This window comes from Podarcis melisellensis, assembly GCF_964234715.1.
Source record: "Podarcis melisellensis genome assembly, chromosome: 11".
NCBI classification, from domain to species: domain Eukaryota; kingdom Metazoa; phylum Chordata; class Lepidosauria; order Squamata; family Lacertidae; genus Podarcis; species Podarcis melisellensis.
In genome coordinates, this window is record NC_138543.1 from 55,067,145 (window position 1) to 55,091,189 (window position 24,045).

General features: G+C 47.8%; 1 protein-coding gene across 1 annotated transcript in view; it reads left to right on the top strand.

Moving 5' to 3' along the window:
* The window catches only part of EPG5 (ectopic P-granules 5 autophagy tethering factor), an 85,539-nt gene that overhangs the window by 17,700 nt on the left and 43,794 nt on the right, over positions 1–24,045 (top strand). Inside the window, exons 10-24 of the mRNA XM_081929525.1 lie at positions 1,780–1,935; positions 2,873–3,030; positions 4,416–4,570; positions 5,288–5,428; positions 6,917–7,081; positions 8,770–8,889; positions 10,014–10,273; positions 11,623–11,763; positions 13,088–13,232; positions 14,752–14,949; positions 17,182–17,292; positions 18,115–18,234; positions 19,172–19,338; positions 22,156–22,383; positions 23,808–23,931. Of these exons, the coding sequence (XP_081785651.1) occupies positions 1,780–1,935; positions 2,873–3,030; positions 4,416–4,570; positions 5,288–5,428; positions 6,917–7,081; positions 8,770–8,889; positions 10,014–10,273; positions 11,623–11,763; positions 13,088–13,232; positions 14,752–14,949; positions 17,182–17,292; positions 18,115–18,234; positions 19,172–19,338; positions 22,156–22,383; positions 23,808–23,931 (2,389 nt within the window). The remainder of the gene's footprint in view (positions 1–1,779; positions 1,936–2,872; positions 3,031–4,415; positions 4,571–5,287; positions 5,429–6,916; positions 7,082–8,769; positions 8,890–10,013; positions 10,274–11,622; positions 11,764–13,087; positions 13,233–14,751; positions 14,950–17,181; positions 17,293–18,114; positions 18,235–19,171; positions 19,339–22,155; positions 22,384–23,807; positions 23,932–24,045) is intronic.

A 24,045-nucleotide genomic window follows, 5' to 3' on the forward strand; every position in this document is an offset into this window, starting at 1 on the left:
GGGCAGCAACAGAGGCCCCTTCTTGGCCAACGTGGGATTGTGGAGGTCGCTGTTTGTCCAGCTTGCCTCGGCATCCTCTCCCAGTTTTGTAATTGCCGCTTTGCTCCAAAGGAAACACCTGAGCGATTTTGTTCTTCTGCCAGCGTTAGATTAGCGCCTTGATGTATAGATCTTTGTGTGCAGCATCAGATGTCAGGTGAGCACCTGTGTACAAGGGAACTTTCCTGCTGTGCTGTGGGGCTGGGTGTACAGGTGGTGTCAGAGCCAACTGATTCTGACTTCGTCGCCATCCTTCTCTCTGCTGAGTCTTACAAGGGCAACACCTAGACTCATCTACACTTTCATTTTGCCCCATGCTTTCTAGGCACAGGTCCACACGGGTGGCCCTCTGGTCTAAACCACTGAGCCTCTTGTGCTTGCCGATCAGAAGGTTGGTGGTTCGAATCCCCGCGACGGGGTGAGCTCCCATTGCTCTGTCCCAGCTCCTGCCAACCTAGCAGTTTGAAAGCACACCAGTGCAAGTAGATAAATAGGTACCACTCTGGCGGGAAGGTAAGCGGCATTTCCATGCGCTCTGGTTTCCATCATGGTGTCCTGTTGCGCCAGAAGCGGTTTAGTCCTGCTGGCCACATGACCCGAAAAGCTCTCTGTGGACAAACGCTGGCTCCCTTGGCCTGAAAGCGAGATGAGTGCCACAACCCCATAGTCGCGTCTGACTGGACTTAACTGTCCAGGGGTCCTTTACCTTTTTTAGAATCGAAATACCTTAGAATTGTAGAGTTGGGAGGGGTCTGAGGGCCATGCAACAGCTTCTTTACATGTTTCCAAAGGGGCCTTTTGTATGTGTAGTTCAGCAGCTGTTGCATCATCCTCATCATTTACAGATCACAGAATCAGAAAATTGTGGAGTTGGCCATCCTTTGCATTTCAGGGATCTGAGCTAAAGCATCCAAGACGGAGAGCCATCCAGCCTCTGCTTAAAAACCTCCAAGGAAGGAGAGTCATAGAATCATAGAATCATAGAGTTGGAAGAGACCACAAGGGCCATCGAGTCCAACCCCCTGCCAAGCAGGAAACACCATCAGAGCACTCCTGACGTATGGTTGTCAAGCCTCTGCTTAAAGACCTCCAAAGAAGGAGACTCCACCACACTCTTGGCAGCAAATTCCACTGTCGAACAGCTCTTACTGTCAGGAAGTTCTTCCTAATGTTTAGGTGGAATCTTCTTTCTTGTAGTTTGGATCCATTGCTCCGTGTCCGCTTCTCTGGAGCAGCAGAAAACAACATTTCTCCCTCCTCTATGTGACATCCTTTTATATATTTGAACATGGCTATCATATCACCCCTTAACCTCCTCTTCTCCAGGCTAAACATGCCCAGCTCCTTTAGCCGTTCCTCATAAGGCATCGTTTCCAGGCCTTTGACCATTTTGGTTGCCCTCCTCTGGACACGTTCCAGTTTGTCAGTGTCCTTCTTGAACTGTGGTGCCCAGAACTGGACACAGTACTCCAGGTGAGGTCTGACCAGAGCAGAATACAGTGGCACTATTACTTCCCTTGATCTAGATGCTATACTCCTATTGGTGCAGCCCAGAATTGCATTGGCAAGAGTCCACAGTGGTTGGCCACCGTGAGAGCAGGAGGCTGGACTACAATGCACCGTTGGCCTGATCCAGGTGCAAGACTCTTCTTACGTTCTTAAATGATTTGTAGACATTCAGATTTTCCGCATTGTCCTGTTCCCTCTCCCCGTCCCCCCTCTCTCGCCTCCTGCTGTTAGGATGACGCTTTGCTATGTGAGTGACCACTGGGCCCAGTATGCCAGCCAGGCCAAAGGCTACGGCTACGAGATGCACCCTTACTCTGTTGAGAAACTGCAGGTGGAATTCGATCAGCTCTTCCTGAGGGCTGTCCTCCAAGTCCTGAAAGCGAAAAGGTAGGAAACGATGGGCTGGGCCAGGGGCGGGCGGCGGCATTTGTGGCGGTTGGGGAAGTCTAGGTTGTGTCTAGAAGAGAGCTGTGAAGTCAGGTGGGACCCGATAGAAGCCAGGAACTCAGCTCCTCAAGCCGTGGAGGGAAATGGCTTTTATCAGAGCTATTTAGCATGCAGTTAATTGCCAAGGTTAGGGGCATATGTGTTTCCTCTGCGGGAGCTGACAAAGTGAGTGGCTGGACCATTCATTTGAGAATCCTCACTGCCTTTGCAGCAATGGTAGCTGCCCGTGCACTGTCTCGCCAGAGTGGTGCATGCTCTGGTTACCTCCCACTTGGACTACAGCAATGCGCTCTATGTGGGGCTACCTTTGAAGGTGACCCAGAAACTACAACTAATCCAGAATGCAGCTGCTAGACTGGTGACTGGGAGTGGCCGCCGAGACCACATAACACCGGTCCTGAAAGACCTACATTTGCTCTCTGTACGTTTCTGAGCACAATTCAAAGTGTTGGTGCTGACCTTTAAAGCCCTAAATAGCCTCAGTCCAGTATACCTGAAGGAGCATCTCTATCCCCATTGTTCTGCCTGGACACTGAGGTTCAGCTCCGAGGGCCTTCTGGCGGTTCCCTTATTGCGAGAAGTGAAGTTACAGGGAACTAGGCGGAGGGCCTTCTTGGTAGTGGCACCAGCCCTGTGGAACTCCCTCCCACCAGATGTCAAAGAAATAAACAACTATCTGACTTTTAGAAGGCATCTGAAGGCAGCGCCTTTTTGAGAAGTTTTTAATATTTGATGAATTATTGTATTTTAATATTTTGCTGGAAGCCGCCCAGAGTGGCTGGGGAAACCCAGCCAGATGGGTGTGGTATAAATAATAAATTATTATTATTAATCCTGTGCCCGAAACATTTCTGTTTGGTCTTCCCATTCCCAAAAGGTTAGGGGTCTGGCTCTTTATGTCCGAGATGCCGTATGGGACCCTGTCCTGCAACATGCTCTGGAAACTCTTCTCCATCATGCACTGCGCAGAAAGCGAGAACCTGGAAAAGCTATGTGCCGCGGTGCAGCTGGCCGACTGCAAACGCCAACTCAATGGTAGCGTCTCAACCCCCCCCCTTCCTTTCTTTCTTTGGGTGTTTGCATGTGGAATTTCAGCCAGCTTTATTTGGATGCTCATCTGCCTGCGGTGTAGGGACGCGGGTGGCGCTGTGGGTTAAACCACAGTGCCTAGGACTTGCCGATCAGAAGGTCGGCGGTTCTAATCCCCGCGATGGGGTGAGCTCCCGTTGCTCACTCCCTGCTCCTGCCAACCCAGCAGTTCGAAAGCATGTCAAAGTGCAAGTAGATAAATAGGTACCACTCCGGCAGGAAGGTAAACGGCGTTTCCATGCGCTGCTCTGGTTCGCCAGAAGTGGCTTAGTCATGCTGGCCACATGACCTGGAAGCTGTATGCCAGCTCCCTCAGCCAATAAAGGAAGAGGAGCGCTGCAACCCCAGAGTCGTCCGAGACTGGACCTAATGGTCAGGGGTCCCTTTACCTTTTACTGCCTGCGGTGTACGTGTCAGGGCTGGTGTCCTGGGCGCAAGCAAGTGGTCATGCTGGCAAGCGCCAATTCTGGCCATCTTCCTTGATGGTGGTGGTGCAACGTTGGGGAATCTTTTTTGGCCTGAGAGCCACATTCCCTTCTGTGTAAACTTCTGAAGGCTGGTGGGTCGATCTGCTTTGGGGACAAATGGCTGGGCTTAGGCAGATGGCTTTTCTTTTATTTCTTTTTACAGCTGTTTGTGTGCTTCCACCCCCCAATTCTTTGCCACTAGGAAGAGATCTGCCCGTCTCCACCCCATGCAAGCTGCTGTGTGCAGACTTGGTTATACCGGGCAGCTGTTCAGGCCCCTTATCTATTTAGAACACAGCAGCGGTAGCCAATTTGGAAATAAACAACTATCTGACTTTTTAAAAACATCTGAAAACTGTGTTGGGAAGTTTGTTTATGTCTTACCATTTTTTATGTGCTGTAAGCTGCCCAGAGTGGCTGGGGAAACCCAGCCAGATGGGTGGGGTATAAATAAAATAATAATAGCAATGATCTATTTTAATAAATAATTATTTCACTTTTAAAAGACAACTGAAGGCGGCCCTGTTTAGGGAAGTTTTTAATGTCTGACGCTGTATTGTTTTTAATATTCGGTTGGAAACTGCCCAGAGCGGCTGGGGAAACCCAGCCAGATGGGCGGGGTATAAATAATAAATTATTATTATTATTATTATTATAATTATCCTCATCCTCCATATGATGCTGGACTAAAGCTCCCCTCTGCCCCAGACAGCAGACTCCATTTCTCAGGGACAGTGGGTGTTGCGGTCAGACAATATCTGGAGCTCACCGCTGTGACGCAGAGTGGAATGAAACGCCCATTAAAGGAGGACCTCCGATCTTTGCCCTTGAAATAAAACCAGCCCCCTCTTTTGCCACCGGCAGACCCAGCCCACCTGGAGAATTTCGAAAAGTATCTCCAGTCGATGAACGGCTCCGAGGAGATCTGCCTGCTGACGACGTTTGCCCAGATGGCTCAGGCGAAACGCAAGGATGCTGAGCAGGATTTTGTCAGAGTCATCGTGTTGGAGATCTATGAGGTGAGCCAGGAGCAGTTTGATAGGTGAGAGGGAGCTGCGGTGTTGGGCGGAAAGCTCCGGCCCGGGAGTGGCTTCCGCACTGCAGCTGCGAGGCGGAGCTGCGAAGGAAGCAGCCCCGGGTTCGAATCTTGCCTGTGCTCCGAACTTGCTAAGAGATGGCTGTGTGTCGGCCTCCTTTTCCTGGTCCCGGCCAGCCATTCGTCTGTCAGAAGTTGAGCAAGGCTCAACTTCATGCTAGCATTCGAGTGACAAAGGAAGTAAAAGGAGGTGGATAACAATTAAGGATTTATTACGTTTGGAAAATTTACATAGAAAGGTTTATTGTTTTGTGTACATTCAATTGCAAGATATAACATATGCGAAGGGACTTGACAGGAAGTCAAAATTGAAGAAAATATTTTGTAAGATAAAAGGTAGAAAATATTTATTTTCATTATTTTCATTATTAATTTTTTCCTTTCTTTTTTCTGTTTGTGTGTGTTGTATGGAATGGAATGTTTGGGAGGAAATAAGACGGTAAATAACAAATAAACAAAATATTGATGTATGTAATTTTTATTTCTCAATTATGTTTTGTGGTAGTATGGTTGTAATGTTTTTTGTAACAAAAAATCATTCAATAAAAATTATTTTTTTAAAAAGAGAGAAATGGTGTTTTACCAGGGAAAGCCCCAGCGGGCGGCTAAAAATGAAATAAAAACCGCTGTATTTCTCCAGGTGTCTTACGTCAGCCTTTCCACCAGAGAGACTTTCTCAAAGGTCGGCCGGGAGCTCCTGGGCGCCATCACCGCTGTCCACACCAGCATGATCTCTGTTCTTCTGGACCGAGTCAAAGAGACCATTGAAAAGGTTGGCATGGTAAGAACCACGCTATGCTGGGCTGCTGCTGCTGCTGGGCACAGTTGATGGAGAGCGTCCTTTGGCCATGTACAAACCGCGACTTAAAATGCTCCCGCCAGAATTGTACTCCAGCCCTGTTATTCTGGTTCGGAAGGGGAACGGCAAGAACCTTCGGCCTCAGCTTCTGAATGATAGAAACTTCATTCACCCACGCCCTGGTATTTCACCGCCTGCCACCTCCCAAATGCACACCTTGCAGCTCTTACCTGGGTAAACAGTAGGGACTAGAAGCATGTTCTGAATCACAGAACACGCACAGCCTTGTTGGAGATAGGAGCTTGGAGGACCCAAGGGCCAGAGAGCACATACTGCTAAATAAGAGCCACCTTAGAAGGCCATGAGCTGAGAGCCAAGGGGCAGATGGGGCTCAGCAGCTCAGGAAAGTAGCCTATGTTGGGAGAATGAAAACTCTCATCCTAAACCTTCGCTGCCTTGCAGGCTGCTAACACGGCAGTTTGACTTCACCCCCGGAGGTACACTCCATTGTCTCTTGAGACAGATGGATGCCAACAGAGGCTTGTGTAAACGGGTCCAAGATTTCCATTCTGTTGCTGTATGAGCCTTTATTTCTGCAAGATTACTCACTCCCAACAGCGTTGAAAAAGACTTCCCTGGACCATTGAGATGGTCTTTTTATTATAATATTTTTTATTAGTTTTCAATTACATTCCAATAACAGCCTCATGGATGCAGGTGGTGCTGTGGGTTAAACCACAGAGCCTAGGACTTGCCGATCAGAAGGTCAGCAGTTTGAATCCCCGCAACGGGGTGAGCTCCCATTGCTTGGTCCCTGCTCCTGCTAACCTAGCAGTTCAAAAGCACATCAAAGTGCAAGTAGATAAATAGGTACCGTTCCGGCGGGAAGGTAAACGGCGTTTCCATGCGCTGCTCTGGATCTCCAGAAGCGGCTTAGTCATGCTGGCCACATGACCCGGAAGCTGTACGCCAGCTCCCTCGGTCAGTAAAGCAAGATGAGCTCCGCAACCCCAGAGTCGGCCACAGCTGCACCTAATGGTCAGGGATCCCTTTACCTTTACCTTTAACAGCCTCATTATAAAAATACCAATTTATAATACAATTACTAATACCAATCGTTCAAATACCGAATTATGTAATTTAGGTCTCCCCCCCCCCCCCGTGCTAGAATGGATGGTTTTATGCTTTTCTTTATTTGTGCATTCCAAAATCTTATTAATTTCTATTACATTCCGGTCATCATCATAATCCCTTATACAACAACTGCAATAGTAATAACTTCTATTCGTGTTGGCACATTAAATGCTTTATAAAACTACAAGTGAGGCACTCAAACTATATCCTGTGTGTGGCAGTTATTCTGTCCGTGGTGCTTCTTCCTGTTCTTGTAAAATGTTATGTCGATCTTTACCCGGTTGTTGCTCTCCTCCAGCATCTTCATCGGCATACCTGTCACCTTTTTCTTCTTAGGTTTCTCTGTATTTATTTAAAGAGCTGCCCATGCACCTCTGGAAGCCGTCTTCATCCGAGGTAGCCCTGATTCGCGACTGGCTTCTGAATCACAGCCTCACTGAAGTGGAGAACAAGCTTGCCTGCATTATCCTGGAAGGACTGAACTGGGGACTGGGTGAGCAGGTGCGTGTGGAGAAAGAAGGCTGCGGCTTTTTAATCAGCGAATCGAACAATCCTTAGAAATTTCCAGTTATTTTTAATACCAGTACTTTGGGGTGGGGGATGGGAACTGCAGGTGGCAAGCTCCATTTTTGAAGACACTGGCCGCCCCACAAACACACACACTTGTGCAGGAGTGAAAAGCTCCTTTAAACGGGCTTTTGCTGGCGCTGTGGGTTAAAGCCTCAGCGCCTAGGACTTGCTGATCAAAAGGTCGGCGGTTCGAATCCCTGCGGCGGGGTGCGCTCCCGCTGCTCGGTCCCAGCGCCTGCCAACCTAGCAGTTCGAAAGCACCTCCGGGTGCAAGTAGATAAATAGGGACCGCTTACCAGCGGGAAGGTAAACGGCGTTTCCGTGTGCGGCTCTGGCTCGCCAGAGCAGCGATGTCACGCTGGCCACGTGACCCGGAAGTGTCTGCGGACAGCGCTGGCCCCTGGCCTCTAGAGTGAGATGGGCGCACAACCCCAGAGTCTGTCAAGACTGGCCCGTACGGGCAGGGGTGCCTTTATCTTTACCTTTAATGAATGCATCAGCTGATTGCAAAGTAAAACACCAGTCTTGAAACACTGGTCTTGAAAGACCTACACTGGCTCCCAGTACGTTTCCGAGCACAATTCAAAGTGTTGGTGCTGACCTTTAAAGCCCTAAACAGCCTCGGTCCAGTATACCTGAAGGAGCGTCTCCACCCCCATCGTTCTGCCCGGACACTGAGGTCCAGCACCGAGGGCCTTCTGGTGGTTCCCTTGCTACGAGAAGCCAAGTTACAGGGAACCAGGCAGAGGGCCTTCTCGGTAGTGGCGCCTGCCCTGTGGAACGCCCTCCCATCAGATGTCAAAGAGAAAAACAACTGCCAGACTTTTAGAAGACATCTGAGGGCAGCCCTGTTTAGGGAAGCTTTTAATGTTTATTGTATTTTATTGTATTTTAGTGTTTTGTTGGAAGCCACCCAGAGTGGCTGGGGGGACCCAGCCAGATGGGTGGGGTATAAATAATAAATTATTATTATTATTATTATTATTATTATTATTATTATTAAACCTGGTTTCAGTCCAGAGGAAGGTTTGTGTAGATTTCATAGAGCCCTTTTCTACATGAGGGCTGCATTCTCTTATGGGCCATTTTGTGAGGCCACTGGATGGGCGGGGACAGAGCGGAAACGGGCGGAGCAACGAATGCAAATTTTACCTCTCTACAAAAGGCTAGTTTTTATCCACATTGCAAATGAGCAGCCCAAAGGCTTGGGTAAATGGAATTTTTTTACCCCTGGCCTCTGAAAACAGACATAATAATAATAATTTATTATTTATACCCTGCCCATCTGGCTGGGCTTCCCCAGCCACTCTGGGCGGCTTCCAACAAAATATTAAAACACAGAGGCATGCCTCTGCAAGCCACCACTGTTTATATGCCAACAAGCTCCCTTCTGGGTTGTTTTGCCTTCTCGCTGCTAGTGCAGAGAGGAAACAGCCCAGGGGCTGTTACTCTTCACGGAACTCTGCTCATTAAGCCAAGAAAAACCCTCAGTTCATTGGGAGTGAGACAGACCGCAGTCCCTTGTTCAAACATAGCTGCCCCAGGGACCACGCTTTACTGTGATGTGATGGGAGGGTTGTACATTAAAGGCCCGTGTCTTAAATGTCATTCATCGTCAGGGCGGCCTTCATCTTGACCCAGCTGTCCACGCTGAAGTTGCGCTCATGGTCTTAGAAGCTTACCAGAAGTACCTTTCTCAGAAACCGTACAGCGGGCTCATCTCTGAAAGCATCAAGCAGGTACTTCCTTCTTCCTTGAATGCTTCCTGCTAGCTTGGCTTTTTCGCCCTGAAGGTTTTTTTTTATTAAGTTTTCCAAAATTCGCACATACATTTCAGCACATAATAAAAACTTCCCCCCAACTTCTCACCTGCTTTTCCATGGTGTTTCCATTTCTCACCCTGCCTTCTGTCTCTTAAACCTTAACAAAACCGCCGTAATCTTTAATCCCTTCTATCGCTCACAGTGTCAAATCCTTCTTGTGTGTTCATCATATAATAATACTTCTTTATACAATCCTGTTAGCTTTGGGGGAGGCAGCGACAAGCTGGGTTCCCGTAAACTGTTGCTTAAAAACTGCCCTCTGCTTCTGTTGGATGGAAGGTTGTGCAATTGTTGCCTTGGTCCCTCCCGTAAATGTAGATGAAGCCTGTGGCCAATGCAGATTTTTGCTGGACTACAATTCCCATCATTCCTGACCATCAGCGGTGCTGGTGTGCTGATGGGAGTTGGAGTCCATCAATCTTCAGGTTAAAGCAACGCTTTGCACCGCTCCAAGATGCTTTGTAGACAAACTGGAAGTCCCGTCTCTCTTACGGAACCGCCTCTCCCGATATGCCCCATGGAGGACCTTAAGGTCCATAAATAGCAACACCCTAGAGGTCCCTAAGGAAGTCAGATTAGCCTCAACCAGAGCCAAGGCCTTTTTAGCACCAGCTCTGGCCTGGTGGAACGCTCTGTCTTATGAGACCAGGGCCCTGCAGCATCTGATTTCTTTCCGCAGGGCCTGTAAGAACAGAGTTGTTCCGCCTGGCCTTTGGCTTGGAATCAACTTGATCCCCTTCCCCTTTTTCCTTTTTCTTTTCTCCTTCTGTGATGGAACTCCTATTTGGGGACTTCCCTGGCTTTTTTCTGGCCCACGTAGGACCAGTCTGGATAGTTGGCCTTGGTGAAGATTTGACGTTTTCATCCCCCAAAAAGTTTTTGATTTGAGTTTCTACTGAAATGAGGCTGCATTTTAATCTTGTTTCTAAGTTGTATTTTAATCATTTGTTTTTACCTGGTGTTAGCCGCCCTGAGCCCAGTCTTGGCTGGGGAAGGCGGGGTATAAATAAAATTTATTATTATTATTTATCATCGTCTAGGTCTCCTACCTGGCCAGCGTCGTCCGCTATGGAGAGACACCCGAAACCTCCTTCAACCAGTGGGCCTGGGGGCTGGTTTTGAGGCTGAAACTGCACGCCAACGACTACGGCATGCAGCAGGGCTGGCCTCCCGCTCCTGCCTCCTCTGCGGCGCTCGAGCTGGCGGAATCGCCCACCTTTCACCCACTGTTGAAGGCCGTCCGGTCGGGCCTCCCCATTGGCTGCTACCTGGCGTTGGCCATGACAACGGTGGGGCATAGGTGAGTGCCAGGAGAACTCTCCCTTGCCCTCTGTGTCCTCGGCGGTGCATTTCTGGGTTTACATGCATCCCCAGGCCTGCAGCTCGTTCACAGTCAATCAGAAAGCATAGGGAAGGTAGTGCAATCATGGCTCAGAGGAACCTGGTGAACCCCCCCCCCCCCAAAAAAAACCCCAACCCTCATGCTGACCTGCCCTTGCATCACAGGAACATAGGAATCTGTCTTATACAGAGCCAGACCATTGGTCTGTATAACTGACTGACAATGGCTCTCCTAGGTTTCAGGGCGGGGTATAAGTAATAAATTATTATTATTCTGGGAATGGAACTTGGCATCTTCTTCAGGCAAATCAGGTTCTCTGCCCCTGAGCAATGGCCCTTCCCCTTGCTTATTTGTTTATTTATGAAACTTACCACAGCCATACCTCGGGTTGCGAACGTGATCCGTGCGGGAGGCACGTTCGCAACCAGCAGCGCTGTGTCTGCGTACGTGCGTCACGTGATTCGCCGCTTCTGCATATTCGTGTGACGTCATCTTGTGTAATTGTGCATGCGCGAGCGCCGAAACCCGGAAGTAACCTGTTCCTGTACTTCTGGGTTCGGCGTGGTCCACAACCCAGTGGCATAGCATGGGTTGTCAGCACCCGGGGCAAGGCAAGTAATTTGCGCCCCCTAACCCGTGGATTTTAGCAGGGGGCAGAGAGCTGTGAGTGCGAGCGCGCCCCCCCAGATGTTGCGCCCGGTGCAGACAGCCCCCCCTGTCTGAGGGGGGCCCATGCTACGCCACTGCCACAACCCAAAAACGCACAACCTGCAGTGTTCGTAATCCAAGGTATTACTGTACGGTGGTACCTTGGTTTTTGAACAGAATGCGTTCCGGGAGCCCATTCGACTCCTGGAACTGTTCGAAAACCAAAAGCGCAGCTTCCAGTTGGCTACAGGAGTGTCCTGCAGCCAATCGGAAGCTGCACTGGCCGTTCAGCTTCTGAAAATTGTTCGAAAGCCGGAACACTCACTTCCGGGTTTCGATCGTTCGGGAGCCGATCTGTTCGGGAGCCAAGGCGTTCGGGAGCCAAGGTACAACTGTAGTTGCTTGTCATGTGAAAGTCTCCAAGCAATGTACAGTAAAGATAGATTTACAGCACATAATGGAGGGAGGTGGCAGCTGCCCAATGCATCTTCATGCCTGTCTCTCCATAATAGGTTTGAGGCTGGAATCCCCTCAGAAGAATTTGTGTCAAATTCCTGGAAGCTGGCAGGCATGGGAGCAGATCACCCTTCTGCCTGTTAATACCGTTATCATTATGTCCAATGACTAACATACATTTTCCTCTTCTTATCCTTCAATAGTGTTGAGAAGTTCTGTGCTGAAGGGATCCCACTCCTCGGCGTTTTGGTGCAGTCGCGGCATCTGAGAACAGTGGTTCACGTGCTGGATAAAGTCTTACCGTTATTCTACCCGTGCCAGTATTACCTGCTGAAGAACGAACAGTAAGCCCAAGACTGCCTGCCTTGCTTGTATCCCCCATCCATCCTTTCAAAATTCTGCTGTTATTGCATCTCAAGGAAAGTTTAATGTTTTATTATGTTTTTGAATATGCTGGAAGCCGCCCAAAGTGGCTGGGACAACCCAGTCAGATGTACAAGGGCACAAATATTATTAATTAATTAATTAGGGCAGACTGGTTTTTGCAGCTCAGCCAGAGGGCCCTTTCTGAGAGTTGGTATATGTCAGGCATAGGCAAACTTGGCCCTCCAGATGTTTTTGTCCTACAACTCCCAGGATCCCTAGCTAGCAGGACCAGTGGTCAGGGATGATGGGAACTGTAGTCCCAAAACATCTGGAGGGCTGAGTTTACCTATGCCTGGTATATGTAGCGCACAGCGTTTGAAATTAGCAACAGGATTGTTATCCTTTGGTGCCGAGCATATCCACCTGTCTGTGGGTGATTCAGGGGGCCTGCAGGGTAGTGTAGCAGCAAAAGACACACCTTTGTTTTTTTGCTGTTTTTTAAAAAAATCATATTTATTGAAATTTCCAAAAAAATCCAAAACATGAAAGAAAAAAGAAAAAAGAAGAAAAGAAGCATTTGCATTTAAGGCCTTACTTTCATTAACATCTTTCCAGGACTTCCCCACCCCACCCCCTCTTGTATTCCATTTCCAGTTAGTTGATTAGTTCCACAAGTTCTTACCCCAAATTTTAAACTTATTATAATTAGCCCAATATTCAATTTAATTCATCTTATATAACCACTTTCCCTTTATATTCCACCGTCCTTCAACTTAGAATTTTTTCCCCCTAAGATCGACACCGGTTCCCTTTCACGAATTCCCCTCTTTAGTACACACAACAGAATGAAATAAAAAAAATAAAGAAAACAAACTTCAGAATATAATTTTACACCCTTTGGATTCCGAATTTCCCTCCCACCTTTCCCGTTTTTTTTTTTGCTGTTGCTGCTGCGCTGCTGGGCAAATCAGCTGTTTTGCGGGGTAGCGTGGTAGCAAAATACATGTCTTTTGCTGCTCTGCTACCTTGCAGACCCCCTGAATCACCTGGCAGCAAAAAAGAAAGAAAGAAATAACTTTTTTTTTTTTACTGCTGTCTGTCTTTAAAAAAGAAATCCCAGTCTATGTGCAAAAAATGGCGACTGGACATTCTGTTTTGGTACCCACCATCCAGATCCCAGCAGCCATAGGGCTCCTAGCTTTCGTATCCCAGTTTGTAACAATGGTAGTGGGGCAACTGTACCTTTTTGACCTGGCAACTAAATTGGCAACTTGTTCTTTATTCTGTCCCCCGACCACCCAGGTTTCTGTCTTGCCTCTATCAATTCCTTCAGCTGGACAGTGGCGTCCCCCAAGGGATGACTCAGCAGGTGACGCAGAAAGTCACTCAGCACTTAACTGGGACGAGTTACGGCGAAAACATCAAGCTGCTCAACTGCATGATTCAGGTCAGGAGCTAGAAGCATGTCTTCTTCGACCGTGGACCCTTTTAAGGCTGGAAGACAACCAAGGGACCAAACCACACCCATCCCTTTGCTCCTAAAGATCAGCCTACACGGTTCCAGGCTAGATTGTGCCACAAGAGTTATTGACAGTTTTGCCGCTTCCTTTAAACTGCTTAGAGGCTTTACGACAATCAAGCAGCATATGAATTTTTGTTAAAGAAATAAAATAAGGATTGTTGCCCCATGTAAACGAATGTGCATTTCCCCCAAGCGTGGAATCTCAGAATCATCAAATTGTCAAGTTGGAAATGACCCAAAGGGACCCTTATTCCAAACCCCTGCAATGCAGAAATCTCAGCTAAAGAATCTTTTGACAAAACGTGTGTAGTATTGCAAGTGTACAATGCAGCTTCCTGAGAATCTTGGCTCTTCCTTCCTTTTCCAAATTAAGTTTATCTTAGGCTTGACAAGATAGGCTTGAGAGCTTGTAGATCCGTATCTGCTGAAATTCCAGGAGCTCCAGGGATGACTGAATGAGAGCGACAGTGGTCAGGGTGGGGTTCGGGGTACATCAATGCAGCTAAAATGTCATGGCCCCAACCTCTGGAAGCAGCCAGGACTTTGATGCAGGGAAACAGAAGCCAGGACCAGCTGTGCAAGCAACATCAGACCACATAACACTGGTCTTGAAAGACCTACACTGGCTCCCAGTACGTTTCAGAGCACAGTTCAAAGTGTTGGTGCTGACCTTTAAAACCCTAAACAGCCTCGGTCCAGTATATCTGAAGGAGTGTCTCCACCCCCATCGTTCAGCCCGGACACTGAGGTCCAGCACCGAGGGCCTTCTGTAGGATCCCTCATTGCGAGAAGTGAGGTTACACGGAACCAGGCAGAGGGCCTTCTCGGTAGTGGCGCCCTCCCTGTGGAACGCCCTCCCACCAGATGTCAAAGAGAAAAACAACTACCAGACTTTTAGAAGACACCCCCTGTTTAGGGAAGCTTTTAATGTTTAATAGGTTATTGTATTTTAATATTATGTTGGAAGCCTCCCAGAGTGGCAGGGGAAACCCAGCCAGATGGGCGGGGTATAAATAATAAATTAATATTATTATTATTGGTTGAGATTCTTGCAATGCAAGGGGTTGGACTCCATGACCCTCGGGGTCCCTTCTGGCACTACAATTCTCTGACCACCCTGAGTCTCCCATCAGAAGAAGCATGCAAAAATGGTGGGCAAAAGATACAGGGTCAGTGAGTTGACCGTGCTGTGGATGAGTGGGAATCAGGCCCTGTACACAATCACTCTCTCTGTGTGTGTGCTTGTGAAGCCCATGCAGTGAGCACCCCCAATCAAATACAGTTTTGACTGCTTTTCAGTCGCCTGCAGAAATCCGTCCCGAATCGTGGCAGCGTTTTAATAAGCAGGGCTGTTCTCACGCCTTGTTGCTGCTGTCCTGGTGTTTGGGTTCTCCCTGCCCCTTGTTGCTATCTCCTTTCATCCTTCCGCCCTTTTTCTTGGCAGACTCACATTTTCATGAGCAGCCTTCCCAACGGAGTCGGGCCAGCGGCCGTGTTGGAGTTCTGGGTCCAGGCCCTCACCAGCCAGCCGCTGTGGCACAAGGAGAGAGCCGTACTCTGCCTGATGGACCATTTGTGCCAAGCCGCTTTCCAGTTCAACCAAGAGGACTGTGTGCAGAAGCTGCTGTACCAGCAACACAAGGTACGGACGCCCCAACCCTCTTTACCTCCTGGGTTAGGAGACGCTTTAACTAGCAGTGTCTGTTGGTGTTTTGCAACTTTGACCTGTTGCAGAACCTTAGCTAGACCTTAGCAGAGCATACGCAGAGTTCCAGAAAGCAATCAGTTGCAGGCAGGATGGACGAAGCAGGAACAAAAGCTGCTACTAGTGACTGGTGACTTTGATGTGTTTGTTATTTACGGCAGACTCTACCAAGTTACTACAGTGGTACCTTTAGATACGAACGGGATCCGTTCTGGAGCCCCGTTCGCATATAGAGGCAAACGTAACTAGTGACGGCATGTCTGTGCACTGGCACGTCGCTTTTTGCCGCTTCTGCGCATGCTCATGACGTCATTTTGAGCGTCTGCGCATGCGCAAGTGGCAAACCCCAGAAGTAACGCGCTCCGTTACTTCCGGGTTGCCGCGGAGTGCAACTTGAACGTGCTCAACCCGAAGTGCATTCAGCCCGAGGCATGACTGTATATACGAGAACAGAAACGCGGATCTTAGCTAGCTCTGTCTTAACAAACTCCAAATGACTCCCAGAACACCACACTGACCGGCAACACAGTCCAGTCAGTAAGGTCATAAATCATCATGCCTGTGGGAGACTTCAACCAATGGTAGAGCTGTTTCCAGGCTCCCATATCTCTAGGCAGAATTACTCCTCTCTGCTCAGACATCCTTGGCTGTCGGCCAACTCTTAATTGACTCTGTGTGAAGCTGCACAGAATAGCACGTAGTCAAAAATCCCAACAGTGTTTGTCTCAAGAGACAATGGAGTGCACTTCTTGGGGTGACCATCCCCGGAGGTGCAAGCCTGGAGGTCCTGGGCTGCCTAGATGACAAGACCCTCCTCTCTCAGCCTCGCTGATGTGGTCCAAAGGAAAGGAAAGCAACATCTTTGGCACCAGCTTGGCTGCAAGAATTGCTGGATGGAGGTGTACAAGGTGCCATCCAACCATTTTAGGGACTCCACTCTGCATTTGTGTAGGGTTTTCTTCTCCTGAAGATATCCAGCAAGGCAGCGGAGGTTTCGGATCAAGAGTTCTCCTTCTCCTTGATGGGCTTCCTTCCCAGGCTGATGACTCCCATCTGCCCCTCATATTTAAATAATGGCCAAGTAATGCAGAATGTGGGACGCGGGTGGCGCTGTGGGTTAAACCACAGAGCCCAGGACTTGCCGATCAGAAGGTCCGTGGTTTGAATCCCCACGACGGTCCCTGCTCCTGCCAACCTAGCAGTTTGAAAGCACGTCAAAGTGCAAGTAGATAAATAGGTACCGCTCCAGCGGGAAAGTAAACGGCGTTTCCGTGCGCTGCTCTGGTTCGCCAGAAGTGACTTAGTCATGCTGACCACATGACCCGGAAGCTGTACGCCGGCTCCTTCGGCCAGTAAAGCGAGATGAGGGCCGCAACCCCAGAGTCGGCCATGACTAGACCTAATGGTCAGGGGCCCCTTTACCTTTAATGCAGAATGTGTTGGGGTGCTCTGGTTGCCTATTCCCTGCTCTGGAAGTGGGTTGGACTTGTTGAGCTTTGGGATCCCTTCTAACACTGGAACTCTGTGATTCTTGGGTGTGTGGCTATTTAATTCAGGACATGGCTCTTCCTTCTTCCTATGACCTCATGCAGGCTTCCTCAACCTTGGCCCTCCAGATGTTTTTGGCCTACAACTCCCAAGATCCCTAGCTAGCAGGACCAGTGGTCAGGGATGATGGGAATTGTAGTCTCAAAACATCTGGAGGCTGAGGAAGCCTGACCTAATGTTTAGAAGAAATCATCACTCTTGGAAGCTGAACCTGTTGATTGCCACCCTCTGGAGGAGATTTGCTCTATTTATGTGACATCTCTTCAGATATTTGAAGATGGTGGTCCCCAGTGCTTCTTCCTCGTCTCTTTTCCAAGCTAAACTTGCACATCTTCTTGAACCCTTCCTGCTAGGACACTCTCCAGACTCCAAAGCCTCGTTGCTGCTCTCTTCACACTAGAGTTTGGCTTCCCTGTGCTATATATTGCCTCAAACATTGTTGTGTCAAATGCTGTTTGAAATGCTGTTCTCCTGACCTCTGATAACAGGCAAAAAGAGTCTTCTTAAAGGCTGAAGATGCTTCTATGGCATAAATCCCATTGCCTTTCAGCCTAAATCTCTGGCCTGCAATGGCTCAAGGTCTTCTCACCTGGCCTTTTCTCTCTCACCCAACCTTCCCAGAATGCCTTGGGCTACCACTGCGACAAGGGGCTGCTCTCTTCCTTAGTCAGCTGGATCGTGGCCGGAAATGTCACACCTTCCTTCATCGAGGGAAACGCAAATCCCACGCAGGTAGGGAAGTGCCATAGAGTTGACATCCTAGAATGGGTTTGGAGGGTGTCGCCCAGCCTTGCTCTCTCACTGGGAAGAAACCAGGGTGGATTTGATTTAAATTAAATCACAATTTAAATCACCAGTCAGTAAGACTTGATTTAAGTCTTCTTCTTTTTTTACAGAAAGACTCATTCTTGCTGGTATAATCTTAATATTTGTAACCAGACAAAGGTTTCATTTTTGGAATAATAAATTTTCAGAGTAGTTTTTTACAGTTATATCAGAAATCACTGATTTGGTTATACTATTAGAAATACATAGATAATTATGAAATTATTGTGAGGTTGAATAAGCTAGCTGTTTATAGTTGGAGAACTTTTCTGCTGTACTTTATTGGAAGGAGAAAAAGAATCATTTCCTTAATAACAATTTAAACAATTTATTTAACTAAAACAGTAACATTATGGCATATGTATCCATGTTTGTCAACTGATGTGGTTAAAATAATTTTAGAAAACCGAAAACTTAGACTTAGTTGTAGCACACATGAAAAACCTAAAACAAATCCTTATTCCTGATGAATAGCCTTTGGACTATAATCTAACTTAAATAGAAAAATATCTTTAGTAAGATTTTCCCCCCAAAGCATTTTATTTTAAAAATCCAATTTAAATTTAAAAAATCCAATTTAAATAGAAAAAAATCCATTTAAATATATTTTTTAAAATAAAAAAACATTGATTTTTATCCTCCCTGGAAGAAACCATTTTGAGGCTTGATGAGTCTCCTGGGAGCAGATTCTTCTCTTTCCTTGGTAGCCTTTGCTTTTGTTACTTTCAGGTCTGGTTTGCGTGGACCATACTGAACACGGAGTCCATCTTCGAAGAGGATTCCCAGCTTCGCAGAGTGGTGGAAAAAGAGTTGGTGATCAGCAATTCGGCTCCTGATCAGGCTCTGAAGGTAGGACCAACATGTCTTCTCTAGGCGATGGATACCTTCTCTGAAAAGGCACCCGATGTTAGGATATAGTTCCGTTCCACCTTTAGAACAGGCATGTGGAGTTGTTGCATGTCACATGTCTGTTTACTTCCAGCACAGTCTGCTGGGAACTTCCGTTGTATATAGCTTTTGCCTATTGCTGTTTGCTTGGACATGAAGGGAAGCAGACATGTTTTTCCTCTGTCCTGATGCTGAATAAACACTTGTAAATATGCTTACATATGCCTCTGTCCGCTACTTCTGTTGCAAGCTTGCGTGCTCAGTCTCTAAAGGTCACAGTTTTGATACTGTTCCAGCCGGTCGGTGGGCTGGAGCCAGCTGGGTGCCTGCCAATTGTCCCCGTCTCCCCGGATGTATTCCAGCACCCAGAACAAGCTCATGATGGGGGAAATTGACTTCACAGATATTGGCATAACCTATTTGGTGTTTCGCAATTTTCTGGCTAGTTGCAGGACCTTAGCCAGACCTAGCAGAGTACACGCAGAATCCACGGCAGCAATTGGCGGCTTGGCTGCAGACACTATAGACGAAGCGGGAACCAGGAACTTGTAGTTAGGTGTTTATTATATACAGTGACTATTTACAGGAACAGAACACGGATCTTTTGCTAGCTCTCTCTGACACGACTCACAACTCCTACACTGACACACAGAACTCTGAACCTCTGAACACTGAACTAACACATTCCAGTTAGTAGGCCATTAATTATCACTCCCTTGAGAGAGCTTGACCAATCAGGGAGTTGTCTCCATGTTTCTGTTATCACCAGGCAGACTTACTCCTTCAGATTGCCTTCTGGCTGACTGCCAAACCTTAATTGACTCTGTGTGAGTAGCTGCACGTACACAGTTTCCCAAGAACAGAAGGCGACGCAACCAACTTTCTTTTCTCTCTGCAGAAAGCTCAGAGCCAGCTGAAGCTGCCCATCGTCCCATCTCTCCAGCGGCTGCTGATTTATCGTTGGGCTCATCAAGCCCTCGCTACCCCTGCCGACCACCCGCTGCTCCCGCTCATCTGGCAGAAATTCTTCCTCCTCTACCTCCACCGCCCGGGGCCGCAATATGGGTGAATTCACATCTGGAGGGTTTTTATTTAATTATTGTTATTTATTTCATTTCCTGTGTTGCTTCCCTACCAGGCGTCCTGAAACAATTTACCCTGTAATGACATAAGATATAAGAACCGGCTAAAAACAATTGCACACAATCACGGAAACAATCTTAGGAAACAACTGCAAATATAAAGGCAGTTTAAAGTGACAACATGACATCAATTCAGATCCCAGGCAGATCCCAGCTGGGATGAATGTTTTAGAAGGCTCATTGAAAGGGGAACACATTTTGCTTTTTGGTTATATGGGTTGCTCTGCATGCAAAGGGCCTTTGGCCGCCTGTTAATCCCCGGCAGCCTCACCAACTGAAAGGGTTCAGTTAGAGTAGGTGATCAAGAAAGGCAACCTTCGGCCTGAGACCCCGGGGAGCTGCTGCCAGCCAGAGAAAACAACACTAGGGGTAGACAGGCAAATAGTCAATCCCGTAAAAGGCAGGTTTTTATGTTCGTGCATTGGAGATGAGCAGGGGACGCGGGAGCCGCTGTGGGTTAAACCACAGAGGCTAGGACTTGCCGATCAGAAGGTCGGCGGTCTGAATCCCCGCGACAGGGTGAGCTCCCGTTGCTCGTTCCCTGCTCCTGCCAACCTAGCAGTTCGAAAGCACGTCAGAGTGCAAGTAGATAAATAGGTACCACTCCAGCGGGAAGGTAAACGGCATTTCCGTGCGCTGCTCTGGTTCGCCACATGGCCCGGAAGCTGTACGCCGGCTCCCTCTGCCAATAAAGCGAGATGAGCGCCGCAACCCCAGAGTCGGCCAGGACTGGACCTAATGGTCAGGGGTCCCTTTACCTTTTTATTGGGGACGAGCAGGTGGCAGCTCAGGAATCCTGGTTAAAACTGAAAATTCTCCTTACCACGACACAAAAACCTGCCTCTCTCCTGATGTACTGAGCTCCCAGCTCCCACCAGCCTGAGCCAGCATAGCCAAATATATTTAGAAACATGTATGAAGTTTCATTTGGGTTTTTCTTTTAAAAAATTGCAGAAATCGGACAAACTTAACAAAATAACTCATGCAACTGGAGGTAGACTGATTTCTCCATTGCTATGTTTCATTATAAAGAAACGTAGGTGGCGCTGTGGGTTAAACCACAGAGCCCAGGGCTTGCCGATCAGAATGTCGGCGGTTCAAATCCTCACGACGGGGTGAGCTCCCGTTGCTCGGTCCCAGCTCCTTCCAACCTAGCAGTTCGAAAGCACATCAAAGTGCAAGTAGATAAATAGGTACTGCTCCGGCGGGAAGGTAAACGGCATTTCCGTGCGCTGCTCTGGTTTGCCAGAAGCGGCTTAGTCATGCTGGCCACATGGCCCGGAAGCTGTACGCCGGCTCCCTCTGCCAATAAAGCGAGATGAGCGCCGCAACCCCAGAGTCGGCCAGGACTGGACCTAATGGTCAGGGGTCCCTTTACCTTTTTATTGGGGACGAGCAGGTGGCAGCTCAGGAATCCTGGTTAAAACTGAAAATTCTCCTTACCACGACACAAAAACCTGCCTCTCTCCTGATGTACTGAGCTCCCAGCTCCCACCAGCCTGAGCCAGCATAGCCAAATATATTTAGAAACATGTATGAAGTTTCATTTGGGTTTTTCTTTTAAAAAATTGCAGAAATCGGACAAACTTAACAAAATAACTCATGCAACTGGAGGTAGACTGATTTCTCCATTGCTATGTTTCATTATAAAGAAACGTAGGTGGCGCTGTGGGTTAAACCACAGAGCCCAGGGCTTGCCGATCAGAATGTCGGCGGTTCAAATCCTCACGACGGGGTGAGCTCCCGTTGCTCGGTCCCAGCTCCTTCCAACCTAGCAGTTCGAAAGCACATCAAAGTGCAAGTAGATAAATAGGTACTGCTCCGGCGGGAAGGTAAACGGCATTTCCGTGCGCTGCTCTGGTTTGCCAGAAGCGGCTTAGTCATGCTGGCCACATGGCCCGGAAGCTGTACGCCGGCTCCCTCAGCCAATAAAGCGAGATGAGCGCCAAAACCCCAGAGTCGGCCACGACTGGACCTAATGGTCAGGGGTCCCTTTACCTTTTTATTGGGGACGAGCAGGTGGCAGCTCAGGAATCCTGGTTAAAACTGAAAATTCTCCTTACCACGACACAAAAACCTGCCTCTCTCCTGATGTACTGAGCTCCCAGCTCCCAGCAGCCTGAGCCAGCATAGCCAAATATATTTAGAAACATGTATGAAGTTTCATTTGGGTTTTTCTTTTAAAAAATTGCAGAAATCGGACAAACTTAACAAAATAACTCATGCAACTGGAGGTAGACTGATTTCTCCATTGCTACGTTTCATTATAAAGAAACGTGGGTGGCGCTGTGGGTTAAACCACAGAGCCCAGGGCTTGCCGATCAGAATGTCGGCGGTTCAAATCCTCACGACGGGGTGAGCTCCCGTTGCTCGGTCCCAGCTCCTTCCAACCTAGCAGTTCGAAAGCACATCAAAGTGCAAGTAGATAAATAGGTACTGCTCCGGCGGGAAGGTAAACAGCATTTCCGTGCGCTGCTCTGGTTTGCCAGAAGCGGCTTAGTCATGCTGGCCACATGGCCCGGAAGCTGTACGCCGGCTCCCTCAGCCAATAAAGCGAGATGAGCGCCAAAACCCCAGAGTCGTCCGTGACTGGACCTAATGGTCAGGGGTCCCTTTACCTTTAAGTATCATTATGACCACCTTAGTCTCTTTTTCTTCAAAAGGGAAAAGGTCTACACAGCGCTTTTCTAAGCGATTTCACTTGTGTTGGTTGTAAATGAGAAAGATTCTTCTTTTTAAGGTTACCTGTAGATGGATGCATTGGGAAAAGGTTCTTCCAGAGTCCCGCTCACCTGGGCTTATTAAGCGACCTGAAGCATCGCCTGATCGAGGCTGCAGACTTCCACCACTCAGCCAGCAAAGCCCTCAGGTTGGAGAGCCCTGCAGGGGGCAGCGAAAACTTAGCAGAGAAAGGAGGTGGCAAGAAGGTCTACCTGACCTCCCCTGAACTGCACAAGGAGCTCGTCAGGTAATCATATATCTCCAAAGAATACCTTGTCCTGAAGCAGAACCTGGGGTGCTGTTTTTCTGGAGCATCTCCTTATGCTTCCAGTCACAGTTCACCCATCCCATTCCAGTCACAGTTCACCCATCCCACAGTTCACCCCTGGTCTGCCCCGCAGAGGACCTTAAGGCCCATGAATAACCATAGTTTAGAGGTCCCGGGCCCTAAGGAAGTCAGACTATCCTCCACCAGGGCCTTTTCAGTGATGGCTCCGACCTGGTGGAATGCTCTGTCCCATGAGACTAGGGCCCTGCAGGATTTAAATTCCTTCTGTTGGGCCTGTAAGGCAGAGCTATTCCGCCTGGCCTTTAATTTGAATCCAGCCTATCTTTTATTTCCCTTCTCTTTCCTCCCCTTTTATGAAGATCACCCGCTCTGAGACCCCACAGCTAATTCTCCCCTGGCCTCATCGCTGGCCCAAGTAGGACCAATTCAGCCAGCTAGCCCTGGGGATTAGCTAATGCTTATTTCCCCTAAATTAATTTCTGAATTTTGAATTTTATTGTTATTCATATTTTTATACTGTATTTTATGCTGCTCTTATAATTAAGTGTTTTAAAGTGTTTTAAATTTGTTGTTAGCTGGCCTGAGCCCGGTTTTTGAACTGGGAAGGGCGGGGTATAAATAAAAATTTATTATTATTATTAATGACATCTGCTTGGGGGCAGCCTCCTGGAGGCCACAGGCCTTTGCCAAAGCAAATGGAGCAATGTGTGCGAATGTTACCTTTGTACACACCCCTCTCTGACTGTCATCCAGGCATTGGCAAAGTCCAAGGACACATTCTGGGCAGGCAAGAACTCCTGAGGGGTGCAGCTTGGAAGAGTGTGTGGCCTGCGGGATGGGGGGGGAGATAATAATAAAATATGTATTATTTATACTCTGCCTGGCAGGAGATAATAATAATAATTTTATTATTTAGACCCTCTGGCCAGGTTTCTCCTAGGTTTTCTTTCTTTCTTTTTAAAATAAATTTTTAATTAGTTTTTCAGCATATCATTTTCAAAAACAATTAAGCGTACTTTTACATCTTACACAGTTTTTTTGACTTCCCTCAATCACACCAGAAATTTTTCCAATCTATTCACTTAATTTACATTTCTTATTTTCGCTATTACGTTTATAGTTCATAACTAATATCTCTCTTCTTTCTCTTCTTTGCAATATTTCATATATTCCTCCTTACAAAACTTCCTGTAGTCCTACCAGCGTAATTTGTTGATTACAGTTGCTCTTCAAATAATTCATATATTTCTTCCAATCTTCTGTGAATCTCTGGTCCCGCAGGTTTCGAATCCTTCCTTGTCGTTTTATCCAATTCTGCGTAGTCCGTTAGTTTTGTTTGCCATTCTTCTTTCGTCGGAATTTCTTCTTGTTATGCCTTTCAGGCTTTTCAACACGTTTGTTTTGTGGCTGGAGGAAGAGAGCTTTCAGAAGGGAGACACGTATATCCCCTCCTTACCAAAGCAATATGATGCCCACAGGCTTGCGAAGATCATGCAGAACCAGCAGGTAATGTGGAGGGTCAAAGGTGAGGTTGCTATAACTCTGTCCCCCCCGTAATACACCTCCACCTTAACAATTAACTTCATGGGTTGCCATTCCCTGGAAAATCCATCAACCCCC